This window comes from Xiphophorus hellerii, chromosome 14 (assembly GCF_003331165.1).
Source record: "Xiphophorus hellerii strain 12219 chromosome 14, Xiphophorus_hellerii-4.1, whole genome shotgun sequence".
NCBI classification, from domain to species: Eukaryota; Metazoa; Chordata; class Actinopteri; order Cyprinodontiformes; family Poeciliidae; genus Xiphophorus; species Xiphophorus hellerii.
The window spans coordinates 8,794,287-8,814,006 of NC_045685.1; the positions used below are offsets into that span (position 1 = coordinate 8,794,287).

At 38.6% G+C, this 19,720-nt stretch overlaps 1 protein-coding gene across 3 annotated transcripts in view; it reads left to right on the forward strand.

The window, feature by feature from the left end:
- arhgap36 (Rho GTPase activating protein 36) overlaps nucleotides 1-19,720 on the forward strand; it is a 64,476-nt gene that overhangs the window by 25,140 nt on the left and 19,616 nt on the right. For 2 of the 3 annotated variants that reach the window (XM_032583673.1, XM_032583671.1), the window contains 2 exons: nucleotides 10,569-10,725; nucleotides 17,093-17,161. In XM_032583673.1, the coding sequence (XP_032439564.1) occupies nucleotides 10,590-10,725; nucleotides 17,093-17,161 (205 nt within the window). In that variant the 5' untranslated portion in view covers nucleotides 10,569-10,589. Of the gene's footprint in view, nucleotides 1-3,441; nucleotides 3,591-10,568; nucleotides 10,726-17,092; nucleotides 17,162-19,720 lie in introns of those variants that run through there. The other variant, XM_032583672.1, reaches the window with a different exon arrangement.

Genomic DNA, 19,720 nt, shown 5'->3' on the forward strand with positions numbered 1-19,720 from the left:
TATGCAACGAAATTTCGTTCTGTATACACCCTGTGCATGCAAAATGATAATAAAGTCAGTCTAAGTCTAATTACACTTTTTAAGAAATGGAGCAAAACAGTGGAAACTTTTAAGCCTGAGAACACCACGGCATCATGTTATGGTTTGCTTTGTTTTTTTTTTTTGCTTCTTGATGGTTCTGTGCAATCCACAAATTATGTGGTATCATAATTAGAGACAATCATGTGGAAATATTAAAACCACATCTTAAGTTATCAGCTGGGAATTTTACATTTGGACACACTTGATGTTGTCATGCAAACATAAAATTATCCTAATCATTCTTTCATTTAGTTGCAAAGGCAGCTGTCCTACAGTGGACAGAACTTAAAAGGTTTGTGTGTGAACCAGATTTTTATATACTTGTGGGAACCTGTTTCTGTCTGCAAAGTGGGGGTGTGGGGACCACTGCTCCATGTGGGGACATTTTCTTGGTCCCCATGAAGGGAAATGCTGTTTTTGAATTAGGGGCTAGGTATGTGGTGGTTAGGATTAGGGGTAGGCTGTAGAAAATGAATGGAAGTCATGACTGTGTGTGTGTGTGTACGCGCATTATGGCCTATAAAACTGACTCAGCCTGTCAGAAATTCCAAAATTTAAAGAAAGTAATAAAGAAAAATCATCTATTATTATTCTGGCATTTAACAATTAGAAGTGATTTTTGTGATTCTGATCAAAAACAACAGGAATAAAAAAACAACAACATACGTCTACTTCATGCTGTGCTATGTATAACTTGTTGCTGATCATGTTGTTTTGTCTCTTTAAACATCATGAAAGCCTTGATCATGATCTCACATATCCAACGTCATAGAGGTGGTTTAATTCCAGCTCAATTAGAGGAGATCCAGGTCAGATCGGGGCTCAGAGAAGCTTTTGACGCCCACTAACATATCCTACGACTTGATCATCTCTCACTTCAGCAGGTTTCCTCACAGCCTTTTTCTTTCTTTCAGCTATGCTCTCCCCTGTCCTTTTTATAGACCTTTTATCCTGTCGTTTTAATCCTTTGCTTGCTCCCTCCCGCTTGCCTCCGTCTTCTTCTCTTTCTGTCTTTCTCCCTCCTAACTTCTTCTGTGTCCTTACCTTCCTATTGGTTCTTATGAATTAGTCTTGATACTTCTTAAAATCTGTATTTCTCAATCCAACATGTTATCATTTCACCCGTCCTGACCTAGCAATACCTTACTGACTCTACATGTTCTTCAAAGTAAAATCTGTCTCTGTCTCTCTAGCCCTTGAATAATAGTAGGGCTGTATAATTATATCGATTCTACGATATTTATCGATTTTTTCTACCCTCAGAAGGTATCGATTTTTCATCTGCGAGTATCGATACGTTAAACCATAGCGTATGGTTAGGCTTATACCGTCGTTTTAACATGTCTGGTTTGTGACGGCGAAGCAGCAAGACTCCGCCTTCCCCTGTCTCACTTTCATCTTGTTCTTAAAGTACACATTATAAACTACACACCAGTTTTTTAATTGTGTTAATAGGGCAAGTAAAACCGGAGTTATGCTAAAATAAGTAAACCATATTTTTCCGAATGTCAGAGAAATGTCAAAAAACGGCTTTTCCGGTTATGTGAAAGGGAATGAGTTTCCAAACGTAAAAAACGAAACGCAATATTAGATTCCTTTGTTTTTGGAAATCTCAAATCTTCAATAAATAACGATGGGTTGTATTTTGTTGCTAAGAAACGAAGCAAAGTTGCGCAAGTAACCGTGAAAGAGAAGCGGAACACAGTAGCGATGTGAACAGAACAGCGGCAAAAGCAGTGAGATTGCTAAATTAATGCAAAGTTTGGATATCGGAGCAACTAGTGGGATCCACTTCGTAATTTGTTTTTAGCTTAGTGGTTTCTCTTTTGTATATAAAGGATTACCTGAAGAATGAACACGCAGGATGCAGTGGCTCTCTGTTTTGAGCCGGAAGACGAAGAGGGGAAACCCGCAGCAGGAATCTGAGGATTCCCGTGATGACGATGGCGGATCGATCATTCTTGTTAGTAATTGACAAAGAGTATCAGAGACTGAGAGTACGATGAGATCCTGGCAGTCTGAGATGCAGCTACTCAGAGATCCAGTAGGGGAATGGCGGCGCTGTGCAGCTGCAAGGTCGATCACTACGGGGTGAGGCAGAGCCGCTCCCCCAGCAGCTAGTAGTAAACAGCTTACAGCCATGGCTAACTCCAGGAGCCAAGGTGGAAAAGCCTTTTCCCTAGAGTCCAAAAGACTTTTTTTACTCCAAAACGCAGCCACTCCCAAAGAAAAACATAAGTGCAATCATTTGCATATTGAGAGTCTACAGAGGCTGATCATCTCCCCACCTAGCTCCCGGATCACTGTTGAAACTTTGAGTTTTATGTCAAATCCACATGAATTAAATGACAGAAACTAATTTTCTCACTGCATCTTTGTTTCATTTTGTCCAACTGTAGACTGTTAGACTCTGTCCAATCAGAGTCAGGTATTGTGTAGTTGGTGCTTTTAATCAATTTTCAGTTAATTAAATCCAAGTCTATGGAACACAAAATGTCACTAAAATCACTCAGTCCTTCTAAAATCTTTCAGAAAATCATAAAAGTGTACTGAATTGTACTGAATTGCATTGTTTGCCAAATATCGTGATACATATCATATTGTGATCAGAATATCATATATCGTATTGTGAGATTATCGTATCGCTACAGAGAAGTTTAACCTTTGGAATATTTTCTCAAAGTTACAATATTTGGGCTGGTCATACCCAATGACTTCTGACCATCGAGAGCAATGTGTGTGATCTGTGACTATATTGGCTAAATATATGTTAACTATATTTGTAAAAACCAAACAAAAAAGGGTTCTTGCTTTGCCATGCTAACCCGGTGTTGTGTATCGTCTTGTCTTGGGAAGCATTTTACCGTTCTTCTTATTACCTCCTTCTCTTCATTGGTAGCTGATGCTTTTTTTCCATTTCCTCTTCAGTTATCCCTTTAATATTTTCTCACCATACTCCTGTTTCCTACTTTCTGTCCCATCTCTTTTTTTCCCCTTTTCAGTTCCCGTGTTTGCCAATTTTGATTCTCTTTTCCATTTTCCTCCAAACTTGTCTTTCTGTCTGTGTTTGCTCAGATCCATGTGTTTCTTTAAAGACCCCTCCTCATAAAGTGGCAATAACATCCCTTTATTGCCTCTTTAAATCCCTCCTCTTTATTACATTCATGGTTTCTGCTGATAATTTCACCCGGTTATCTTTCCCACTGTCTATAAACTTCACTGCGTTTCCATCTATCCAGTTTCTTCTGCCCTTTTCCCCGTCTCTCCTCTCTCCTCCCTCCTCTCTTGTGTTTATGTTGTAAGAAGTCGAGTCGGCGGCACCGTTTGTCTTCCTCCTCCTCCTTTTCTCTTAATCTAGCACACTGCTCAGCCCTCTCCAGTCAGTCTCGTTCAGCTCAGATGAAGCTGAGATGAATTTGTTTTGCTGAACAAAGTCTGGATAACCAAGGCTCTGCAAACTAAAGGCAACAAAAGTTTGGGGATTTTAACTGAGAAAAGCCCTCCTACAGGTACAGTTGGTGTGTGTGTGTGTGTGTGGGTGGGTGGGTGTGTGTGTGTGTCGGTGTGTCTGTGTGGATACTGTGTGATTTTCATGTTGACAATCTTTGGATATCTATCTTTAGTTGTTTTGTTTGCCTTTTAGGCCTCATAAATCACTGATAATTGCATGATAGTTAGAAAGTTTTTCCAAATTAGCTCAAAATATAAAACTCTGAGTTTTATATTTTATTAATATAAACTCAGATTTTATATTTTACTCTATTTTCTCCAAATAGACCTGAACATAGCAGAATTTGTTGTGTTATTCTGTGTTTACTAATAGTTTAGTTTATGTGAAACATAAATTTACCGTCTTTACTCCCCGAGTTGTTGCAAATTCTGCTACAACAAAATTAGCTAACTAGCAGAATTTGGACTATATCTGAAAATATAGTCCAAATTATAAACTTAACCCAAACCAAGTGTTTGCCTATGATCACCAATTGAGGTTTTCTCATAAAAATTTGATTATTGAAATAAAAATGAGTGCGTTAATGTAGAACCTTTTCAACCTTCCTGTCTGAAAAAAGACAAATAGGTAAATCTTTGAGGGGTTATCATTAGACGAGTTTCAGGGAAAGCTCAGATGGTTTGAACTCTGTATGATATCAGTTGCCAAGCAACAAAAATGTTGCCTTTGTTCTAATCTGGAAAAACAAGCAACATATTGACTTCTTCACAAAGGGGGGCAGATTATTTGCTGAAAAAGTGCAGGAGCTCTAATGAACTTAAAGCACAATCTTTTGTCAGATGAGATGAAAATTATTCAGGTTGGGTTCAGGATTACATCAGAGTATGAAATGTAACAGTTAAAGCACAGCGGCGGAGGTGTGATGAGATGGAGCAGTGGGGAGTGTTTGGGTTCTTGGAGTTGGTAATAATGCACAATTTTGGAATATTGTTCAGTCTCAGTGCGTAGATATTTATCTATTTGGCTCATGATGGACTGGCGACCTGACCCAGAGTGTGCCCTGCATCTTGCTCAAGAAGAGGCACCATGTGTACACAAGCGTGATTAACAGCACTAAGACCCGCCTTCTGGTTCTGATTGGTTGTTTTTAGTTAGCACTGGAAGAAGGCAGAAGAGCTCGATTTTTGTCAATTATCTGTCTCATACTACACTATTATGAGATATTGACAGATTTCACAAATATCCCAAAAATATTTTTATAAAACAGCATTTGATATTACCAAGAAGGAACACCAATATCTATTTCAGTGTCACAGCTTTATCGACGTGTTTGGTGTTTTTCTGCAAAGTGTGAAGCTGTTAATGCTCCTCTAGTTGTGCAAGTCTGGGCTCATGTTTCACGCCTTGACAGTTGTGGGACTGTTTTAATTTTAGTGTAGACGTCAAAATTGAATCTACGTGTTTGTGCGGTAAACATGAAATTTTAGTCGAACGTGACACAACAGCTGCTGTGTCAACGAGTGACCTGTTAAGGCACAAGTCTTTGGCTCTGCCAAGAACCTATTAGTAAATCCTACTTGTGTGCGTGTGTGACTGTATGTAAGCCACTCCCAGAGCACGTTTACATACTAATGTGTGTAAAGCTGTGTTTTGAGACACATCTTAATGAAAACCAGCCACCGTGTCCTATTAATTCTCGGGAACACAGTGTGAAGCCGAATAATGAGAAGATAATGAGACGTCATTAGATCTGAGGAAACTCTGTTCTTACACGTTCGTTATGTAAATCCTCAAACAGGACAGAACACACTGACGGACGCGTTTGTGTTTCCTTGATAGAAAATTAAAAGCTTTTGTCAAACTGTATCAGCAAAAAGACCGAAATGAAGAAATTGAAATCTGCTTGATGTCACAGTGTGTTTTGTTCCTCTGTTGATGTGGGTGAAATCTTGAACGGATTATTAAATGACGAGCCTCTGATCACATCAACACACCCCTGATGAAAGAGATGCAGAAAACCTAAGGGATTATTAAGATAAGATTTGAGTTTTTAGTTTCCATTTATTATTCTTTTGAATTAATGTGAGTTACAAAAACACTTAATTTCCCTTTGGAATCAATAAAGTATTTTTGAATTTGAACTTCTATCCTAATTTTTAACTGTGTGTGTTCAGTCTGAAGGCTTTGTGTAATATTAGATCGTTCGTGTCTTATCTGTCTTATTATATCCTCAAGAGCTTTAACTATTTCATAGTGCTCATGCTCTTTTAGATTGCCAGTTTGCAGGAACGTGTTAGGCAGAGAAGTGCGTCATCAGCATATTGGTGAATACTGAACTAAACTAAAATATTAGCTGTAAAATTGAAGCAAAGGCAGAGTGCTTATTTCTGAAACAAGTGTAAATATATTTTTACAGGAAATAAAAATGTAAGCAATTCTCAAATGAAAAAAGTTGTAAAGTGCCACAAATATAAACCCCTATCCTCATCTACATTCTGCCTTCTCCAGGTACCAAAGCTTTCAAATTTGAACATTTCTGGTCCTAAATATCAAAATTTACTTACTTTAGTGTTTAGAGTTAGTTATCTCTCTCACCACTTCTTTTTTAAAGGTTATTCATTTTTCTAATCATTATTTCACCAAGTTTCTCTATAAGACAGGATGGAGATTTAGCAAATATTAATCTCAAAAACAAAAGAACTGGTTCTCTCAGGACATTCAACACTTCGTCTTTTTTTTTAAACACTCACCTGGATCGGGTCATTTCACATCACTGAAACGGAAATGAATGCAGCGCAAAATAAATTGCCTCGAGCTAACGAGGCTAACATGGGTTGGCATTCGGTCTCATTTGGCTTTGTGGTCAACTGATGAGGTCACAACGAAAGGCCGCGGCCAATGAGGAACATCACAAAACGAAGACAGAGAGAAACATGGAGGTCTGGAGGGGAGACGTCAACATGTTTGATCCCGCATGTGGAGGAGAGGAGTGAGAAACACCTGCTAGCTGTTAGAGAGTGTTTCTGTAGCTCCGTCACCTCATCATGAGGCAGGCACAGCAACAAGCTGGTCTTTGCATGCATGCACATTATTTTGTATTTTTATGCTGCTTTTATGAATAGCCATATTTCATTATAAACCTAGATAATCAGTGTGGTACAGCAGGTGTTTCTCTGCAGTGATTATTCATTCTGTCAGTACAAATGTTTTGCAGATTTAAACAATTCTTTGAACATGCTTTTGATGCAAATTAGCAAAAAAAAACCCCAGTTCTCTTAATTAGTCCAGAGATGTAAAAAAAAAGAAAGAAAAGTAAAGAATATCTGATGGTCTTATCCTGCTCCAGACTGTTTTTGGTTCACATGTGGAAAAATATCTTGCAAGCCTGGCACAAAATCCTCCATTGCTCCGTCTTCCTGTGTGGGTTGGCTGTCATGTGGCGTGAATTGTCTTGTTTCCTACTTCCTGCTATTGACAGCAGCCCATAACTAGACAGGGTGTAAGGAAAGGTCGGGAAGAATGGAAACTCAAATCTACAAATGGAATCAGTGCAGTAAGAAATGCTAAGTAGTGTTTCGTTTATTATGGGGTCATAACGTATAATCACTCTGTTTTGCTGATATGTTGTCATCATGAAGGCACACAAAGCATAACTGGGCAACTGCAGACCTGGGATGGGATATTATTTTCCTTTCCAATAAAAAAAAAGAAAATGAGAAAATACGTAATGACTTTTAGCGACGTTACAAAACATTATGCATTTTCTTTTACTAAACTTCTATAAAACCAGATGTTTGCATCTTTTTGTTCATATCGCTGTGATGAATAAAAAGCAAGATGAATGGTGAATCGAAGTTCTTAACACATCAACCCTACATATCAGTCAAGTTTATTTCAATAGCAAATTTCACCAACAATGTAATTCAGAGGGCTACATCATAAAAACACCAAAAATCAACTATTGAAACATTAAATATTTTGTTACATCAAAATAGACATAGATGTAGCCACATGTGAAGCACTTTATATTTCTATATTTTTTATAAATCTTAAATATCTTGCATTTCTGCTTTAAACATAATATACTGTTGTATGTGTTTTCATAAACGTACACACATACATGCGTATTCGGTAATGAACCAAGGTGGAGATCTGAGTTACTCCATAAAATATCACAAATTAAACCCAACATCTTAGCCAGCTGAACATACATGCTATTTCTGCAGTTTCTAATGGCAACAGTTGCCCCAAACGTCTCTTCCAGGTTATGTAATGCGACAAATAAAACTGGTTTAGAATGGAATGCATAAACGAATCCATTCGCATGCTTCAAACGTTTCAGTAATGCTGGTTAGAGTCTGCAAAAGACAGAAACATTTTGAAGTTGTAGCAGTGGCTACGACTTTACAATGCCCCGACTGAACCGTTGATCAAAAAGAATGCGCCGTGACATTGATTTAGCTCTTCCCATCTAAAAGGTTTGAGTTTTAGCTTTAAAGTATTTGTTTGTTTTGCACCAAAACTCTGAACGTTTTAGTAAACACAGTGTTCCTGATACAGATGTCTTATTTACATTTTGCACGAAATTCCTCCTTTACTCCTGAGAGCCCAGCAGTTGGAGGAAGGAATCCCTTTTTGCCTGCGGTCACACTGCAGACGTATTTGCATTTTTGTCTGACAGGGTTTGAAAAGTCGGGAGGCAGACATTTCATGAGTTAGTCTGGCTCTGGTTGACCTTTATCTCACCAATCTGTCCTCCCAACACTTTACATTCACCCTGCTCTTTTCAAGATCACCTTCTCTGGATCACAAGATTATTTTTAAGCGACATGATTCCAGTTTAAGGCGCCAGTAATTCAGATCAGACATGCCAGATCAGACTAACTGTTTGCCCCTTTATTGTTTTTATTTGCTACATTCCAGAACAACGAGTCTCTCTTACAAATTAACAAGTTTGCCAACATGACTTTGGTACTTTGGGTCAAACATTTTAGGTTTCCTCCCGCAAACTTCTCACAGTATATATAGCTTGCTGAAATTTTGAACCAATCCAAATCAACTGCTTAATCCCAATTGTCTCCTATTTTATGCTATACATATGGTCATTTTTTATCCGATACACCTATTTCCATCAAAACTTTAACTTTTGAGATGTTGCATCAACATTTCCGCATAATATTTTACTCCTCGTCTATTTTGTGAGGCGCACCGGTCCCTCTGAATGTAACAAACTGTCTAACATTTGAATTTAACTCTCACTAGACCTCTGGACATTTCTCCTAAATACCTGACTGTATTTTTAAAACTGAAGTTTGGCTTTTTATGTTGCATAATGCCCCCCCCCCTTTCAGTCAGCTTCCTCACAATGCATTTTTACTTTTGTTTTGAGGTTGACTCAAGTATTTCGCACCTAAAAACACACATCCTCATGCGTCTTTGGGACACAAAACTGAACGCTATCCGACGGCCGCAGCTGTGTAAAACAGCCCATACTGAAAGTAAACACATTTAGATATAAATTGCTATGAAACTGGGCTGCCACTATTAAAGTCCTACTTTCCTTTTTATTTAGAGTGAAACTTCTGTCAAAGTGCTGCCACATTTTTATACTTTCATTCCACCGAGCACATGAATATTTAAGCGAGACTTGATTGTGTTTTGTGTGCCCGTAAGTCCACCCAGTAATGTGAATGTATACAGAAGATGTTTGATGGTACTGCAAGTTTTACACAATGCATTTTACGAGTTTATATTAACGGTTTAAAGTCGGACGCTGTTTGACCGCCATGTACGGATTTTATATACAGTTTATTTTTACCTCTGCAGCTGAGGGACAGACGGCTGATCTGAGTCAAATGCTCCATAAGCTCGATGAGAGGCGGCGGGAGCCACAAAGTAACGTTTACAAGCTCTACTGACAGAGAAAAGGGAAATTATTTGAGCTCGACACGTTCCATTCTGATGATTAATGTTCTTTGAATTCTGTTTACAGAGAAATCATAATCCATTTTATTTATGGTGTTGGTTGTGTGTGTTTTTTATTTCTGTTTATTGGTTTTGATGTGTTTTATGTTTGGATATGTAAAATGTGTTTCAGTTCCAGTGTTAAATGTTCTTTACTAAATTGAAGTTTGTTGGTCTTTGAGAGGGAAAACTTGCATTATTATGGCGTTATCAATATATTCTATGAAAATGATCTCAACGCAACTGTGTTGTTATTTATCATAATATTTAGCTTGCCAGCTGTAGTTGGTGTTTCTTTAATTTTGATGCATGACCGTCCAAAGAGTCGACTTTGTGTTTCTTGCATGTAAGGAAAAAGTGTCGTAGTCTTCTTTCAGCCAGCCTAGTAACAGGTGGGGGAGGGGAAAATCTGTGCTGCCTGAGAAAGTGGATTTCTGACTCTCGTCACTCTGGCTTCTCAATAAAAGGACTTTTAAACCATTTGGGAAAAGTTGGCTAATCGTAAATCTTGATATGACAACCGTTAAAAAAAAAAAAGTTACTGGTAGAAATAGTATCACAACTTTCTGAAGACTTTCCTGCCTGTGTTTACATTTAGTCTGTTTTCTGAAAACAGAAATGTGACAGACATTGATGCTCCGTTCTAAAATGCATTACCAGTGTGTTGGCCGAAGCTTTGTCTAATGAGAGAAATAAAACCAAAGACCCCAAGGTCAACAGACAAAGAGTATCAAAATGGTATTTTGCAAAGAATGGCTCAGATAAAAATAAACCAGTGAATAATACCTGCAAACACAATTAGCAGGGCAATAACTCTATATTTTGCACCAGAATAGAAGCGCTTGACTTGAAGTTGGTCACTAGAAAACTCTTACTTTTTGTGTTGTGGACGTTTTGAGGCATCAAACAAAGTGTTTGATGGTTGTTTGATCATCTTCTCTGAAGAATTTGATGAACTCTGGTTTGTTTCATCGAACTTTTCAGGATAGAAGAGAGACCTGTCTCTGTGATTAATGACACAAATGTCTAATTTTCGCAGAGATTTTAGACCTTGACTCTTTTCTGCTTGCAGGGGGACCACACCTGGGCGACCATGTTGGGACAGAGTGTGCGTCTGCAGCCGGTTCCCATCCAGAGCCTGTCAGAGCTGGAGCGCGCCCGGCTGCAGGTAGTGGCGCTGTACCACCTGGAGGAGAGAGACCTGGACTGTAAGATCAACATTCCCAAAGGTAGGAGGAGGACAGTGGAGTAGCTTCTTGAGCATTCGACCTTTAGCTTGAAACTGATGAAAAAGTACTGGTTATAAATCAAATAATCTGGCAGTGGAACTGGAACTTTGTTGTCACTAACAAGCTCCCATATGTTTTAGAAAATCTACCTGTCAGTTAGGTTTTGTCTTATTTCAACCGTATTAAGATATTTTCACCAGAAACTTGTCCAAATGTACTTGGTAACATTTTGTGTTTTTGCAGTGTGGGCTGAATCACTTTCTTCTTGAGAACAGGGGCTTTTTTTTTGCTTGACCCCAGATTTCCATCATCATCATCATCATCATCCTTTGGGATAAATTCCCAGAACGAAATAGAGAAAACAAGATTCGGATTTTTCCCGTAAATATCCCATCCTGTTCTTATCGTCTTCGTCTCGTGAGATCAGTGAATCGTTGCAACATATTATCCTTAGTAAAACCTTAATAATCTGAGCTGAAATATTAAAAGGCAGCAGCTTCTTTACATGATCCTTTTTAAAGATCCTGCCAGGAAGAAGAAGAAGAAGCCAATATATTACTGCTTTGTTAGATAACACCGTGACCAAAGCCTCAAGATTAACCTTTCCGTGACCCTCTTATTTCATTATCTCTGCCCCGATGAACAGAAGCTGAAACCAATCAGACGTTAAACCGTCATATGATCGATTCATTACTCCAGAGGTTTTCTTCCCGTCTCGTGACTTTTTGAGATACCTGGGGGGAAAAAACCCAAACATTCCTCAATCCAAAGGTGCTTGACTTTGTGGCTGCTGACGCATTACGAACATTGCACTAAGAATCTCTGAAGCGCTTCAGAAGGAAAGTCGAGCCTTCATCCTGGCTCAGATGTTTATTTGCGCGGCATTCCTCCGCTTGATGCTCCCCGCTTTGAAATATTGTTTTCATGGAACCTCTTGATCCGCCTGAACTCCAAAGAGTTGAATCCATATGGTAATAGGAAATAGTTGCTCCAATGCGCCGCAACTGTTTTTGTTTTTTTTTTCCCGCACACACACCTCATAGACCCAGACGTTTTCTCCCAGGTTTTATTGAGACCTGAGGGATACAGACAGGGGTTTTTTTTTTTTTGCTGCTGCTGTGGCCATTAAGCTACTTTTCTCAGAGTCCCAACTTTTTCTCAAATAACTAACCAGCTCAACTTTGACCACGTTTCTATTTGAGGCTCGATATACGTCTTCTTTTTTTTTTTTTCAGCTCAATTATGCTTTTTTCTTCACAGTTTGTGGGTTTCGTTCACATCCCCAAGGAGAAACTTTAGCGGCCATCCAACTTCACAAAACTTGCCCCGTGTTTGCGTCTTTAAATTCCCCCTAAGGGAAACTAAACCCCACTGAGTTTCGTTGACTTCATCCTGTGGAAAGAACTGGAATAAAAACAAAATTGAATCAACCTGCAAACTAAAATCTGAAAAGTGTGGTGTGTATTTGCGCTCCTGCCACTTCCTCCTGTACTTTGACTGTGCCTTTCTAATACATGAATGTGCTTTAATTTGAAATTTTTAATTTAAAAATGTATTTCACACATTACAGGTTTCCCAGCATTCTATGTTTTGCATTCGGCTAAAGGGAGCTTAATAAAAATGTTTAAAAAACATGCTGCACTTTTCAGATTTTTACTCATTAATCCCGATACAATTAAAGTTTGTGTTTGTGACAGCAAAAACATTTTTTTAAAGTAGTTAATACTTTAAATACGTTTGCCTGGAACAACAGCAGAACATCCACACTGTTTATTTGAAATTGATTAAATGATTTTGATCATTTAATCAGTTTGTGATTAAATGATAATCTTAAATTGTGATTTAATCATAAATGTTATACATTCAGCCTGTCCAGTTTCATTTTCCATATGGATTTTTTTTGCTGCATTTAAAACGGTGATAGTAAAAAAAAATAATTGCATAATACGTGAAAATAGTAAAATTTGTGTCACATTTTCCCTCTTGAATTTGGACCAGCATGGTTGGCCATAATTAATGAAGTAATCAGTCTTATATTAATAAGGGAGTTCATAGTGAAAATGTGTAGGTGCATATGTCATTTTATATAACCATAGATGACAGAAAATTCAGTCTGTAAGTATTTTAGGCTTAGAAGAAGTTTTTAGCATTTTATTATTCTGAGAAATCTGTGAACATTCAAATGAAAATGTGTCCAAGCTTTAAGAGCTATAAAAGGATTTCCCTAAAAGGACCCAGAACTTTCCTCTGGATATTTTCCAGCACCTCATCTAGTCCAAAACAAATCTCTATTCTACGAGCAAACAGGATCCTAAAACATCATCGTCTGTGAGGCTAATCGAGGCTAAACTGTCCAAAAATCAAAATGCACTCTACATAGTTTCCCGTTTTTAGATGCAGCCCTTTGGTTCTCATAGATGTCCAGACTTGCTAAGTGATGAAATTCATAAATCAAGGTTTAAAAAAATTAAAAATCCAATAATAATAATTTTTAAAAATCACAGATTTTGCTCCTGCTCACATTTTCTGGTCAGTGTCTTTCAAGGATGCTCGGCGATTTTTATTTACAGATTTCATATTTTCCAGTCCCAGATTTTGTTGTTTCCAGCAGTTTTTCTAACCTCTTGAACATTTGAGTGCCAAACATTTACTTGTTTGTGCTTCACTATATTAGTGCAGAATGCTGAAGCTAGCTTCTGATTTGACGGCGTGATAAAGGACCATTTCACAGTTTTCACTCATTTTCTTGGAAATCTAAACGTAACTGAGTTTGCTTCATTTTATTTTATTTTTTAATAGAATTCATAATTGCTTGACAAAGGGTGAAAATCACTCAAAAGACCCTGTCTATATTTTTCTGTTTTTTGAAAGAATCTATACTGTTTTTGGTTTGTGACCAAAATGATTAATGAACTAGACAAAAATGCAAAATGTCCAAATAGATGAACATAATTTTTTTTTTATTTCTTTATTTTCCTCCGATGTTATTTCTTTCTTCGATAATAGAGCAAAGAATAAATTTGATCTTGATGTTAAAAACTAAAAATAAAAATTTTCAGCAACAAAAACTCCTCATCGAAACAGAAGCACTAAAATATTCTATAAGAAAACTCTGAAACATCTTTTGAGGTTGAGTTACTGCATTTCTTCCTCTTCCTGTGAAACTCTCTGCTTGTATCATTTTCTGGAAATCTTCTCATATCTTACTCATAACATTTAAAAAAAACGATTTACTGTAACTTGACATCTTTTCCTTATTGGGCCACAGATCAGAAAGACAAGAAAAAAATGATGGGGGAAACGGACGAATCATTTTCTATTTCCTGTTTCTTAGTTTCCATGGCAATAAAAATGTTAAGTATACACTGATATGTGAAGTACTGATAAAAATAAAAAAAAGCTCTTTCAACAACCTCTATTAAACTATGCAACTTTTACAGTTTACTGATATGAAACATGCTTGTATCTTACAAACAAATCATGCTATGGTCAAAAGCGAAAGTTTGGTTTGAAATTGTGTCAATTAAGAATTGAAGCATAGTTAGGAATAAAACTAAATATCTTTACACCTTGAAATTGTGTCGTATACTTAGTTTTTTTATTTTTAATTTACGCACATCTTTTCTTCGGCTGATTCTTTTGTTTTGCTTAAGGAATATTGACCGGATTAAATCTGTTGGCAACTTGAGGTTGTACAAATAATCTGAAACTCGTTAAACAGCAGACCACCGGTATTGTTCCTGGGAGATTTCTAAAGTTTTTCAAATTCACAATTTCCCACATCTTCCTTGTCGAACAGAGACAGAGTTCAGTTCTTTGAAAAACTGTCCTCTAAAGATGATGACGCTGTAAGTTTGCTCTAAAGAAGATAAACTTGGAACAACAAAGGGCAACGTGACAGAGGTTTTTAGCATCAGCTGAGTGAAAGATTTTATTTTATTTTATTTTTTTCCCGCCTGGCTTGCAGACAAAGCTCTCAGTGAGCAAGTGTGGGAATAGTTTATCTCCTCGTCTCCCTTGAGAGGGGAAATCTCCGCAGAGCAGCGTGTCTGTTTCGGCCGAGGCTTCGCCCTCCTCCCCGCTCGTCCTCCTCGGGCTTCTGTTGCGTTCTCCCTCAGTCTGCCTCGCTGCTTCTATCAGATTTCGCTCCATAGTTTTGTTTTCTCATATCACGTTTTAACCAGATCCCTCACTGCTATTTTTTTTTGTTGTTGTTGTTGTTTTTGGAGTTCATTCTCATGCCCCCTTATTCTTGAGTCTCTTTTCTTACCGGGACGACGACGCTATCTGGGTCTCCGCGTCGTCTTTTGTGCCGTCTGTTTTTCTCGTTTTATCCGGTCTCCAGCCCGTCTACCTTCTCTTAATTCAACAATAATCAAACGCAGAGCGGCAGAGAGACCAGCAAACACCAGATCTTTTGATTAACTTATGGTGGAGACTAATTTCAGATTAAGAATTTAATAAAACTTGCAGCTGCTATTGTTTTTGGTTTTTTTTATATATCGCCAGAGATATAGTTAGGATATTACGCTGAACCCTTTTGTTTGTTAAGAAACTAATTAAATTAACATAATTCGCACACTAATCCCTGCAAATATTTGCACTTCCAGGGGTTTTTAATCACGTCTGTTGCCGTGTGTTTGGACACAGACACCAACAACAAATTACTTTCTAGTAGTTCAGAGGGCTTGCAGGAAAACATTGTCACACTCCTTTAGTTTTTCACTTTTGATCGCATACTTTCATGTTTTCTTTTTAGGATTTATGCAACAGACCGTCACGTTCACATTCTCTCCAGTTCACGGTGATATTACGCTTGCAGTCTATCCCACGGAAATCTGAATAAAGTTTGACGTTCATGGCTGGAACCTGGCAGATTTTAGAAAATATTCAGCGTTTGCGTTGCAGTTCATCTTTTTCCTTTCTCAAACTAGCAACGTTCCAACCACCAGACTGCAGAGACTCTTAGCTGGAGCAACTTTGTTAAAAAGGATAGACAAACATTTTAGTCTATAGATGTTAGGTTGGATTCAGACAATTTCCAGGTATTTATTTACGCAGGTGCCAGAGCTTAAATTTGTAAAAGCTAAACAAACAAACATTTCTGCAAACATCTCTCTCTGTTTGACCATCACTTTTTCTTCTTCTGTGTTTCGTAAATGTACAAGTGCAGCGACACACACTCATCGATAGAAAATAAGCCTTAGATGGAGGTGCCGTGTGTTCACTGGGAGGAGCTCTGCACTTTAGAAATAAACCTTAATTTCCTGCAGTCGTGGGAATTTGACCTCTTTATCCCAACAGCTGAAACGCTCTCCCCCCACCCCCACCCCGCTCTGTTTCTATTTCTATGTCTATTTTTGAAAATGTCCTTGTCAGTAATATTGAAAACAAAAAGCAAGGGATTTTGTTACTCATGTCGCAGGTATTTTGGAAAGCGCAACTGTAGGTAATAAATCAAATCCTTACGTAATCGGGAAAAGACTAATCCATCCTCGGATTAGTCTTTTCTAAACACCAGACCCCGGGATTCTTGCACATACACAAGTCCGAAAAGTGAAACGTGGAGCTTGTAAAAGAGAGTCGACCTGCTTTGAAACAAATTACATAAGGAATCGGTGAAGTTCCTGTGAACCGTTTTTGCACGAAGCTGTGGATATACTGCTAGTTCACATCAGATCTGGTTGGAAATTTGATTTTCAATCAAATTGAGCAAAAGTAGTGAGATTAGATGTAACAAAGTTGCTTTTTCAGTGCAGAGACTCTTAGCTGGAGCAACTTTGATAAAAAAAAAAAGGATAGACAAACATTTTAGTCTATAGATGTGCAAGTTTGAGTATAAAACAGCAGGGAAATGTGGTTTTACAAAGTCTAACTTGGATGCTAGTGAGAAGAGAAAAAAAAAAGACTCAGAAGACATGTACTTCACAACCAGGCAGTGAATCACATAAAATCCAAAGTGCAAACATTAAACATTGTCTCTGTGTTTTTCTTTGACCCCATTTCTTACGCTCACAAAGGAAAGCAGGCTGTTCGAACAAACAGCTATGGCTTGTCTGCAGAAACATTCAGCTCTGCTGTTGAGGGAAGAGAAGAAGGTTGTGCTGAGGATGCAGTCTGTACGGAACATAAAAAAGACGTTGGTGGGCTTTTTGGGTTCACTTCTGTCTCTAAAGATGGCCAAAAACAATTGAGCTTTTCCCCACAGAGGACAGCGAAGTGTTTGATCTCAACAGTACACAATGCGATAAATAGAAGAAAGACATTTCAGACCGTGGATTGCACAATCTTTATTGTTGAGAATGAAGCGCACACGATCCGACGGTTAACATTCGTTGTAACTTAGTTTTTCCCTTTCTCCCCGCAGAAATACGCAAACGAAGAAAGTCCCTCCGCAGACGGTTCGACTCCTTCTCAAAGGAAAAGAAAGAGCGAGGTAAGTTCACGCAGCACTCTGACATTAAAGCGGTAGAACACAATGCCGTCCGCGGCCGTAGGCCTCTCTCCCAAGACGAGCCGTGAACGCATTTCCGCGAATCCGATGTTTACCACAGCAAACGTCATTGTGAAGCACAATGTCCCCTCTGTCCGTTCAATCAGCATCACCACCGCTGACTTCCAGTGGCTTTTACTAGCACTAACCACTTTTGGTCCCTCTTGAAAAACAATGTTTATAAAGCGCGAGGAGGCTCAGACTGAGTCATGCTGGGTTCCCAGGGGGAGGCATGTGCGTCTTTGTTTCTGCTGGTTTAGTGTAACATAAACTGAATAATGAATGAAGACAGTCAGCCGCAGGGCGCTTTTACGTGGCGCTGTGTCACCGTTGTTAACGTAACGGCCCGTTTTCTGGAAATAACCACAACATTGTTTAGGCTGTGTCAAAGACTGAATTACTCAACGAGCAAATGTCACAATCGTAGTTCCTTGGTTAATAAGCTAACCAAGAAGCTTGGGTAATTAGCTTGGTTTGATGGTAAACCAGGCTTCTTGGTCAAACTGAGTCAAATTTGGATGGTTAATGAACTGAATTTAAACCTTCAAGTCCTAAACGGAGCGCCGGCGGTCCAGCCAAATTTGAAGTACCGCAGAGAGAGTCGGGTGAAAATGACCTGGGATGTGTGACTGATAGGGAGAAGAGGTGCATTAAGCAAATAAGCCAGTCGAAGAAAAAATGTCTTGGTCTACTCTGCAGAAGGAATTTGTTGACTAAATTAGGACTAAATTTGCCAACTTAATTGTAGCAGTATGTAGTTTTATTTTGAATCATTTCACAGACATCATCACTTCTGCTGTAGCCTCCACATTAATCCCCAAGCCTTGTTGTATTACAGCCTATATTTGTGAAGAATTTGTGCACAAACAAAGAATTTGGTTGATTTAATTGTATTCTTTTATTCAGAAAGCCTGGTGTCTGTCTGGATTGACAGTTTTATTCAACCAGGAAAAATGGTGCTGCCACATAAGTGCAGACAGAACCGGTGTAAAGACGAGTTGAGGTTTCTCTGTGATCGGCTTTTGAACGTGCTTTGCATTATCCAGCCACATTTACGAAAGCCAAAGAGTTCTTTGTGTGCCGTTTAAAACCAAGGACTCGCTCTACAACAATGGACCAGGACGGATGTTTGTGGGTCATGTGTTTGTTATTACGCTATGGGTTTATCCCACATCCTTCCCACAGTTTTACCCTATTTGCTTTTTATAATTTTAATTTTTCTGTTGAGCAGCCAAACGGAAAACAAAGACAGCTGCGTTGGTTGTGAACGTTAGACGTTTCTGCGGTTCTGTTTGCATCTGCTGCTGCTGCTTTAATCGCTCTGCGTCCGATCCGGCTCCCTGTCCTGGGGCATCAGCAGTTGCGAGCGCGTAAACAGAGGCGGCTCACACTCATCTGTTGAAATTAGCCTCATTGAGTTTTCTGTTCCCTCCCGCCCGCCCGCCCGCTCGTCTTGTCTGGTTTATTTACCTCCATCAAGCCATGTGACTCGAACCTCTCAGAATGAGATGTTCTCTGGTTTCAGGTGATTATCGCTGCAAGATGCCATCCGACACACTTGACACACACATTCCTGGCTGTCTGTGCAGACCTCTAAATCCCGCCTGCAGCCTCTCACACACAGACGCTGGAGCGGCCATGTTGACCAGGCTAATCAAAACACAGAACATCGGGGCCTGGTACTGCTTTCCTGCTGCCTCCAGGGGTCAGCAGGTTGCAGATTACAGTACATGTAACAGGATTACGCAGTGGCAACCGTAATCTGTTTGGAGAGAGGCTGTGAAGGAATCAGATGTGAAGCTTGTTTGGCGAGCTGGTTGGTACTGGAGTTACTGTAATGGGAGTGGACATTTTGTCGCTGTAGGCGAGATTTTGTCACTTTTGATTTTGAGGCTCTTTCTGTCTAATAGTTTTCTGCCGTAGTTCCGATTGTGCAAATTGGAATTACAAAAATAAATTTGCCTTATAGAAACATGCCAATTAAAAAAACAAAAAACAAACTCACAGTTTTCGATAAAAAAGTTTTTGCATTGGGATAATGTCATTTTATCAAAATTTGTGTATTTCGAAAATTGTAAAAACTGCAATAGAAATACTTTTTTTGCGTGTCATGTGATCAACAACCGGATGTTGCTACTGGCGGAAAAGACGAAGAAAAAAACAGGAAGTGGTAGGATGATGATGATGATGATGATGATGATGATGCAGCATGTTTTTTACTTATCGTGAGAACCAATATGTTCACATGTGATTTTAATTGAGTTTCTCATTTAATGTATGGCGAAAATGTATGTGAAATTGTGTTTTTATATCAACATTGGGGGAATATCGACAGGTTTTTGCACAATTGTAAGTCTGTACTTGATAGTTTGCCTACAGGATGCAGGAACAGACCAACTAGTAGAGAAGAAGAGGGGCAGCTAAACACCGTATCATTATTTTTAAATGTCGTATTTATTATATTTTATTAAGCAGCTAAGTTAGTATAGAAATGTTCACATT